The sequence below is a fragment of the Malus sylvestris genome, chromosome 11 (genome assembly GCF_916048215.2).
Source record: "Malus sylvestris chromosome 11, drMalSylv7.2, whole genome shotgun sequence".
In the NCBI taxonomy this organism is placed as follows: domain Eukaryota; kingdom Viridiplantae; phylum Streptophyta; class Magnoliopsida; order Rosales; family Rosaceae; genus Malus; species Malus sylvestris.
The window spans coordinates 15,170,941-15,180,740 of NC_062270.1; the positions used below are offsets into that span (position 1 = coordinate 15,170,941).

General features: G+C 36.4%; 1 protein-coding gene and 1 pseudogene across 1 annotated transcript; both read right to left on the bottom strand.

Moving 5' to 3' along the window:
* Positions 1-1,040: 1,040 nt before the first annotated feature.
* On the bottom strand, positions 1,041-2,905 carry LOC126591424 (uncharacterized). Its single transcript, XM_050257102.1, has 2 exons — positions 2,646-2,905; positions 1,041-1,745 (listed from the first exon to the last, which is right to left on the bottom strand). The coding sequence occupies exons 1-2, from the start codon at positions 2,861-2,863 to the stop codon at positions 1,292-1,294; spliced, it is 672 nt and encodes a 223-aa protein (XP_050113059.1). The 5' UTR covers positions 2,864-2,905; the 3' UTR covers positions 1,041-1,291.
* Positions 2,906-4,232: 1,327 nt separating this feature from the next.
* On the bottom strand, positions 4,233-6,443 carry LOC126590261 (uncharacterized; annotated as a pseudogene).
* Positions 6,444-9,800: the final 3,357 nt, after the last annotated feature.

The following is a 9,800-nucleotide window of genomic DNA, read 5'->3' on the forward strand; positions in this document are numbered from 1 at the left end:
TCCGATATCATCGATATTTTATACGTTGGGTATGACTTTGGGATGAAAAAAATTTCATGTACCAAATGTTGAAAACCACGAAACTTGAGGGTAGTAAACTGATATTTACCCTATTTTTATTTGTTTTTGTTGGTTTCGCATGCAGGCGTTTTGAGCTCCTACGTCTTTGCACTAGGCTTGTCTCTGAGATTTCGGGATCCTGTGCGAAATTTATAAAATGACCTTTTTTTTTTGTTAAAAAAAATTGAATAATGTATTGATGCTAAAAAAATGTCTTATGTTCGATTCTCGCTATAGATGAATTTGAATCACATTATTAGTAACTCATTGTAAAGCTTAGCCTACTCCCATGGGTTATGTGAAAAATAGATGGGGGGGGGGGGTGCTTTGAGAAAAAATTGGTGGAGCACTGAGAACTGCAGACCTGTGTAGCCTGCAGGCTAATATTTTGATATTTTTTATTGCTCTGACTAATATTTTATATAAATTATTTTTATATGTATATGTACGTATTACTTCTTAGATAAGAAAAATATTTTGGGGCCTGTCCTATGAAACAACTCACACCTGCCTAAAGCCGGCTCTGCTTTGCACGGTACTGCCGTCACCAGTGCAACAATGCGGTATACATATGCCGCCGGACTGATGAGTACGTATGGCACGGCCACCGAGACCAAATCCATGGAAGAGAAGCGTAGCGCCCCAAAAGAAATCTGTGACAAGTAATATTCATGGTTATTTATTCGAATAGGTCAATAATTTGGTGAATCGAACCAGTATTCATGGTCATTTGGTCTTAGGAAGTGTATGCTAATGTCAATTTTGGTCAATTAAGTACGATTAATAGTTCACTGATCATATCAAATCTATGTATTTGTCAATTTTGGTCAATCGAATTGGGTTCGTGGTTAATTGGTCTTAAGAAAACCCATGTATCGGTTTTGTTTTTCGTTAAATCTGCTGCCGGAATCTGTCATATACGATTATAACTCCAGAAATCACCTTCTTTTTTCTCCGAAATAGCACTTTGACAGCGTAAAGGTCGAAAATACCTAGCATTTATTCCCACTATACAGACACCATCCTGAAACAGGACTCAACATAGAATTTGTTCGAAGTACACCTTGTAACGGACTGCATATTCTGCACAACGGTTACAGTCATCATATTCATATATACATACCGATACAGGTATAGAAACTATGATGTAGCAGTTCGAGTATAGTATAGTTAACAACCTTCCACATGACTTTCGAAATTTAGTTGGTCGTGCCTATGAAATTGCAGCATGTCAATACGTAGCTATTGCGCTGGATTTATAGCCATCCACTCCAGATGCATTGACATCAACCCAAACTTCATTCACACGACCAATAAATCGGAATGGGGAGTTGTACTGTGCAATTGAGTAAGCGTAGCTACTTTCTGCTGATGTAGAGTTTGCCCATGGAGACCTGCTCAAGCTGCTGGCAAGTTTCTCTGCCTCTTTCACAATGTTTGTATCTCTTGCGAACCCAGAGAACTTCCTGACGGCAATGTAATGACTATCCCATGTATAGGATTTCAAGTTGAGTTCGGGGAGGGGTGTGGGAGGGGTACTTTGGAACTTCGTAGGCAAGTAGAATCTTACAAAATAGGCCGACGAGTGAAGGGGCCCAGCTCCTGGGACTATGCTTGTCAAAACAGGCGCTGTCATTGCAATCCGAGAGAAGTTCAAATTGGCACCTTGGATGTACTGGAACAGCCTGTGAGTTAATGGGTTGGGAAACTATTAGCAAAGTGCAACGGACAATTAAAATTGAAATAAACTGAGGAAAGTATTGACAGTAACCAACTAGCCAACTACGAAAGAAATCATGGATAACCAAGTTTACACATTAGCAAAAGCATATATAAGCGAATTGTATGCTATGTGCTCCTGCGGCGTTGTCAACAAATAAACTGCATATTTTCCAGTAATTGAGGATTAAGTTGATAAATTAGTACATATTAAAAGCTTTATTTTGGAGAGTCACCAACGCATTGGGCGGCTGCTAGCAGGTTGATGTATATGGGACTCACAAGAGGATCCACATTTATCAACTGCTACCCACCGATACTCACGGGCAATGGTCCAACACACGCATGACTCGTCTACATGTAAAAAACAATGTATCCGTTGCTAAAACAAGTTGCACATGATTGTGAAGGTGATACAAGGACACCGAGAAATGGGAAATATATCGAGCTTGAGCCTAACTGAACCCGGAATAGTGGCACCCTAAGACTATAATCTGAAGAAATGATTTCACCGTATCTTGCCTTATTTCGAAATTTATCAAATGACTACACCTTAGTTCCGAGAAATTTATCAAAATATCACTTATGAGTACATCATTATACGGTATGAATTCCCTCTCACAGCTCAAAGAACTGAATTGCCATAACATGCAAGGAACATAAACTGAGCAAACATATCTGAATTTAACAATTACTGGGTGCGGAGAGAAAATCATGGTGTGTATTTAACAATTATTGGTCCGAAAAAGAGAACCAAACGATCAATTACAAGGGAATTTCATGGCGGAAATTCACAATTAATTAACGAAAATAAAAACCCAGAAAATAAAATAAAAAACGCCAAGCTCGGTTACTGGGCAAAATACCTGTGGAAGCCATTTTTGGTGGCTTTCTCGAAGGAGATGTCTTTAACAGGAGCAGACATCCAGGGGGTTAGTCTGTAGAGTCTGATCTCGAAGTCGGATTCCGAGTGAACCACGGAGTACTGAGGCGACTCGATCGCGCTGCATACGCAGAAAAAGTTTGGGAGGACGACGATGGACAGTAGCAGCAGCGCCATTGATGACGACCTTGGAATCTCCATCTCTGTGCAGCTTTTTGATGACAGTGAAAGGGTGTAGGCCAGCCTTTTCGTCTAAAATAAACATGACAGGTTTGAAGAAAAGGACGAGGGAAAATTTGGGCCAGGCCCTGTCAAGGTATGGGCTTTTATATATTAGACCACAATTGGTCCAAATTTGAACTGAGGACCCCAGAATTGGTTTTTAGGGTTTAAGGGTTTTACATATTCACCGAAATTTTGTTTTAGCATTGTCGGTCATGGGAGATTTTGATTTGGTTATGAGCCCCTAATCTCTTCTTCCAACATGCCTCAATTGCCACTCAATATTTCAGTTCGGTATTATTCATTTCATTTGTAAGTGAGAGGATAAAAGTTAAAATCTCGTAGATGATAAATTCGATACCAAATTAGATTGCTCATTGTGTGACTTAGTCGAACCTCTTTCTTCCCTAAGTGCAAAATACATTGTTGACTAAACAAAAGCAGCCTCAATTTGCTCTCTAATATTTTTTATCTAATGACTCCATGTTCAAATGTGTACTAAATCTTTCTTACAAACGATACTCGTTTTCATATAAAAATACAAAATAGTTGAAAGAGTCATACTACTTCAATTTTTAACAATCCGAACTATATATTTATCAAGAGTCGTAGAACTGATTTGTAAACACGCATTGCCCTAGAATTTTTTTTTTTTTTTTGAACAAATGATATTATCTATACTAAGGGAAATGGTGCACACTTAACCTCATACTGGGCTAGTAATAATAATGCAGTCCAACTTCGTTTTTTATAATAATAAAATCTAAGAACTCTCACTTACTAAGTGGCTGACCTATAACTTAGGGGTGGGCACGGGCCAAGCCGGGCCCAATTTTGAAGGGACCGGACCAAACCCGGGTTCAAAGGAGATGGGTCTGGGCGAGTCGAGGATTACATTTTCAAATATAGGAACCGACCCGGTTGAAACGGGCTAGATTGGGCGGGGTCCATGGGTCCCTTTTTTTTGTTTGAAAATAAAAGTAATAAAATTTGCAAAGATTGCAATTGCACGGATTTGCACAGATTGCAAACTAGCACAGATTGCAACTACATAGAGTCACAGACTGCATTTATGCAGATTTTGCACAAATTCACTGCAATGATTCACATCCAATCTAAATACAAAGTTCAACATCCAAGTTCATATATTAACAATACATCCAAAATAACATTACATCGTCCAACATCTAAAAATCAAAACAACATGCAAAATATCCGAAAGTCCAAGACATCCAAATTCCAAAGTCTAAAAATCAAATAATCTAAAACAACATAAACATGACATCCGCAATAAATTCCAAATTAACATCCAAAACCACATTCAACATCCAAGTTCCAACAACAATCCTCATTGAATCTGTAAGCAAAAAAAGAATATAAACAACATTTTTAACGTCCAACATCATATTATCCTCATTGAATCATTGAAATTTAAAGTTTATTCATTTGAGTTTATAATATTACCGCAATTCATTTTCTTTTATTCGTTCAAGTTGTTTAAGAAGCTTCGATTTCAGGAACACTTGGTGAAATGGTTGAACTTGTAGATATAGTATTTGCTATTCTTCTTTTATATTCTACAACAAAAAACAAAAGAAGCACGTTAATTATAAACCAATTAATATAAAGTTATAAACCAAACTATACAAAACAAAATAATTACCTTCTTCACACTCTTGATAAAATTCAAACTTCGCCGGACTTGCTTCATACTCAATGTTGCTAATTGGTTCACTTATTAACTAGTTTTGGAGGCATATCAATGACTCCACTATTTGAGGAATGAGAGATGATCTAAAAGGGTCGATTACTCTCTTTCCTCCACTAAATGCACTCTCACTGGCAACTGTTGACACTTGAATTGGTAAGACATATTTCGCTATCAAAGCAAGTGTGGGATATGTGCTCATCCCCTTCAACTTCCACTATTTCAAAACGTCAAATTGTAAACTATGTGGTACTTTCTTTACAATGTCAAGGAGATACCTATCCACCTTATGTGCAAACACAATATCCTCGGTGTCTTCAAGTTCCTTATCCCAATCATCCATGATTTGACTAAATATCATTGGATTTTTTGTTGGTACATTAGAAGATAGTTATTTTACCCTTAAACAAGTAGTGTCAACAATTAAATCTTCTATACTCTTTTGTTGTGTTTGTGAACCAAAAGTTTGGTAAGCATATTCATCACACATCGCCTTCAACAATGTCTTCACTTCATTACTTTTCTATTGAATCTCTTATTCAAGAAGCTGTAATTGCTTTCTACACAAGTGCATGTAGTGCCTCAATTTGAACCTTGGGTCTATGATAATGGCAATTACAAATATTTGATTAAGAGACTCAATTGAACCAAAATACTTTTGATATTTAGCTCTCATGCTCACTGCCATATCACGTAGCACTAACTCTACAGTTCCTTCAGTTTGCATATATTCAAGCAAAAAAAGCTTTTCAATATCGTTTTCCACAGCAATGACATCATGAACAGCTGTATTAGATGTGGGATACTTATTTGTACTAACTTTCAAAGTTACAAGATAGTAGACCTTCAAAAATTCCACAAACATTTCTGCACCATCCCGATCTTCCTCCTTAGGTGGTCCAACCCTCCTTTCACTCACCACTTCTTCTTCTTCATCATTAAGCATCTTTTCCCTGAAATAGGTGAAATATATATTAGCTGCATCATCTTCAGACATCATTTCAAATACTTTTTTAAACTTTAAGCAATATTCTAGCATCATGTATGTGCTATTCCACCTAGTAGGCACATCCATAACAACTAGACCCCTGCCATCCAACTTTTCATTCTCCACACATTTCTTGAAATAACTAAACCTTCATGGACTTGATCTCACAAACCGCACGACATTTCTAAGAGCATCCACACTTGTATCTAATCTTTTCAACCCATCTTTCACTACCAAGTTGATAATATGAGCTAAGCACCTCACATGCATAAACTTGCCATACATAATAATTTTACTATTAGGCAATTTCTACATTTTACGAACAAAATACTCTATTGCCACCTTATTAGCCAATGCATTGTCAACTGAGATACACATCACCTTTTCAATCTCCCACTCAACCAAACATTGCTCAATCATAGTGTTCTAAAAATCGGCCTAGGCGCTGGGTGGTGGAGTGCTGCAGGGATTTATGCTAAAACGTTCATCAAACCAGGTAGGAGTTAGTCGGCCACCTATGCGCTATTTAGGCGGTCTCGGTAGTGGTAGGCGGCGGTCTAGGCGGCCTATCGAAGTCTCGTCGGTTCTCTGTTTCGCTGCAATCTGACGAGAAGAGAAAAAGTAAACTGGAAATCTCAACGACACATACAAACCCCACTTGATTGTTCAAAGAATCCACCTCAGATTTCTTTGGATGCCGTTTGCTCGTTGGGGTTTTTGGAATTCTATCGGACTTTTGGAATGAAAGTTGGAGGTTTGGAGTAGCTTTGTGGAGGCGGTGGGAGAGGTCTAATGGGGAGAACAACCTGGTTCTAAGAGAGAGAGGAGAAGAAGTGAAGAACAAGCGGCGATGGAAACCAGGCTGTTATGATACCAAAAGGAAATAGAGGGAGAGCCGGAGAGGTATAAGTATAAAAGTAAAACAACATGTGGTTATAATTAGTTGATGTAAACGAGGCACTCATAATAAAGGAGAGAGAGAGAGGTAAAGCATATAAAGCTGCATGATTTGGCTTTTTTAATTAATATATTGAAACTATGTTCCAGAAGGTTGAGTGGAGAAGCGGAAAAGCTGCATGATTTGGCTATTTTAATTAATATATTGAAACTATGTTGCAGAAGGGAAAGAGGAGAAGAGAAAAAAGCTGCATGATTTGGCTTTTGTAATTAATATATTGAAACGATGTTGCAGATGGCAGAGAGGAGAAGAATGAAAGAATGGGGAAAGAATGGGGTGGGTTAGGGTGGGCTGGGCCGTTATATATACTTACCATCTTATTAATTTTTGAATTTGGGTTAATAAAACAGTCCATCTTATTAAGTATAACTAGTTTTTTTTATAATAAATTTAATTAAATTCTGAAAAAAATATAAATCCGCCTATATATACATAAAAATTCACATATGTACGTTCTTCTTTAAGAAATAACATAGTAATCAATAATTATATAAATTTTATATAGTAAATTTAATTCATTCATAAAATATATAAGAAATGTATCTACATCCGCCTAGGCCGCCTAGGCGCTAGGCGCTAGCCTGCCGCCCGACTAGCACCTAACGTTTGTTAGAACTTTGCTCAATCATCTTCCTTATTTCTTTGCCTTCTTGACTTGAAATCAAACAAAAGTTTAGAGTCGTTTTGTGCATATTCCATTCATTATCCATAAAATAAGCAGTTAGCACCATGTAGTTCAAATTTTGCACACTTATCCATGTATCAGTAGTCAAGCTCACTATATGATTATGTATCTCCTTTTTTAACTGATCTTTCACGATATCATACATATTGAATAACTCCCTCACAATAGTTCTCCGAGATGGAACATCTAATCTAGGCTGGACTTTGCATATCATCCACCTAAACCCCTCACTCCCCACAACATTAAAAGGTACCTCCTCGATCACAATATACTCAATAATACCTTCCACACTTTCTTCTTGGCTCCACCCTTTAGCAACAAGCATGTTTTTAACGTCCCTAGAAAGTCCAGAACTGCCTAGAACCTTTTGCAACTCATTAGTTGGTTTATATGACTTGCAATGTTTATTGATATGCTTAATGTAAGTACTAGTTCCACCCACACTAGTATCACAAGCAAACAATGGTTACACTTAACCTTCAATACTTGTACCTCCGCCATCTCTTTCTTTCCATCATTTTCTACTTCTCGTATTTCTGAGATGGTACACTTAGTGACATGATCCTAAATCCAAGATCTCTCAGAAGAAGATCTCTCTAGTGAATCTAATATAGTTGGTTGTTTTGTCTTTAGAATAGGTGGTGCTTTTCTTTTTCTGGAGGAGGAGGGTTTTGGGGGAGGCAATGATGATTTTGATTGTGTGGGTTGTGCTTGTGTTGGTTGTGGAAGACATGGTGATGTAGCCGTAGATGATGCTACATTAGTATTAGAGGTGCTTTGACTTTGAGATTGAGACATTATATAAAAATCTGTAAAAATTAAATAATGGAAGTATATTCATTAATCAAATAAAGATAATTCGAAATATGCACACCAATTTCATGAAACTACCACAAAATATTAATCATCCAAGAAGGAAACAAAGTAGAAATCTTGGGTGGTCATTTGTTATATCCAATAATTTACAACCACATTGCAAGTAACAATTCTGACCTTTTAATGCCAATAATGAAACAATGTATAGCATTCACAAATAAAAAGCACATAATCCATGAACTTATTGTTTCAAATTCAGTACCTGGGTTATTGGCACTTGATCTCTTAAGAATTGTAGATCGGCAAGAAGAAATGACCCAAAATATGTAATAAGTTCTTGCATCCTGAATACAGTGTGAAGAAAAAATGATCTAGTTAATTCAAAGCCGAAATTTTGATAGATGAGCAATCAACTACAAACTCAAAGTTGATGATAATCGCAATCAACTCCAACTTCAATCCTAAAATAACCCAAAATTTGTAATTCAAAGTTGAAATGACCCAAAATTTGCAAAGGGTGGAGAATCATAGAAAATGAATCTCACCAGTACCCTTGTTGGCTTGCAAAATGGCAACAACGTTTAAACACTTCTCAATATCAGGGATCTTTGCTTAATAATCAAAATGATTAAAGTGAGTTGAAAGAAACACGAAACAACCAAAAGTCAAAATGAAAAATAATGGAAAGAAAAGATATTACTACTTCAATATAGTTGCCAAAATGCAATAGAAAGATGGAGATATAGTAACAGATGGGGCAAGGTGGTGGATATAATCAACATATCCACTATATAGCTCAATTGTACGTTGTAAACAATGATATCAATGACACAAGAAACTTCTCTTTCAAATACAGATTTACAGTTTGCACAACACATCCAAACATTACAGTTTGAACACAGATCACACAGCAGCTGCACAGATATATTTAGCAAATAATGTATTTAGCAAATATATGATAGAACCATAGATTCGAATGACCATATCTAATGTTTATATCCATTTGGCCTATGAAAAGTCAAAAGAATGGAGTGAATACCTTGAACTCACAACAGCATCAAGAAACTTTTGTATTTGATCAATATCATTTGATGTTAAGGCTGTGGCAAACTGAAAAATCCCAGAATAAGAAGAATGGTTAGAATCTCACTGTAATCAACATAGACTTATGGTACCTAAAATGAATTAGTCAATGGGGCACCCTTCTCATAATCTCATTGTAATCAACATAGACTTATGGTACTATTAAGTAAGAAGATACCTTGTTCTATCTTTCTTGCACTTTTTTTTTCATTAAGGTTGCAAACTTGTCTATGAAATAATACTGTTGATGCCCCAAGGCATCATCAACCAAGACTAATAAACTACCAGAAAAAAGAACGAAAAGAAATAGCACAGTTGGTTGGCACCCTAGAAACAACAAAGCTTGCATTTCTATATAGAAAGAATCAGACCCTCCACATTATCATCTATGTGGTAACAGCTTACATTCCTATTAAAACTTGTAATAAGAATTCCACATTTCGCATGAACAAATACATGTTTAATTCAATTGATTTTAAAACAAAATTTGATAAAGCAGAGAATAAAATGGGGGTTTGATTTTTACCTATGAGATTGTGATCCTTAAAATGCTGGCACTAATTAGATAAAATTGACCTAAAAACACAACATGTGATTCAGATTACAACGAAATGCCAAAAAACAACTAAATCAAACTTGACCCACATAATATTTAGGAATTTAACACCCGAAATAAAG

Coding starts and splice junctions, on each gene's coding strand:
- LOC126591424 (XM_050257102.1), bottom strand. CDS start 2,863: ATGGAGATTCCAAGGTCGTCATCAATGGCGCTGCTGCTACTGTCCATC. Junction 1,746..2,645: donor ACCAAAAATGGCTTCCACAG/GTATTTTGCCCA, acceptor ATTAACTCACAG/GCTGTTCCAGTACATCCAAG.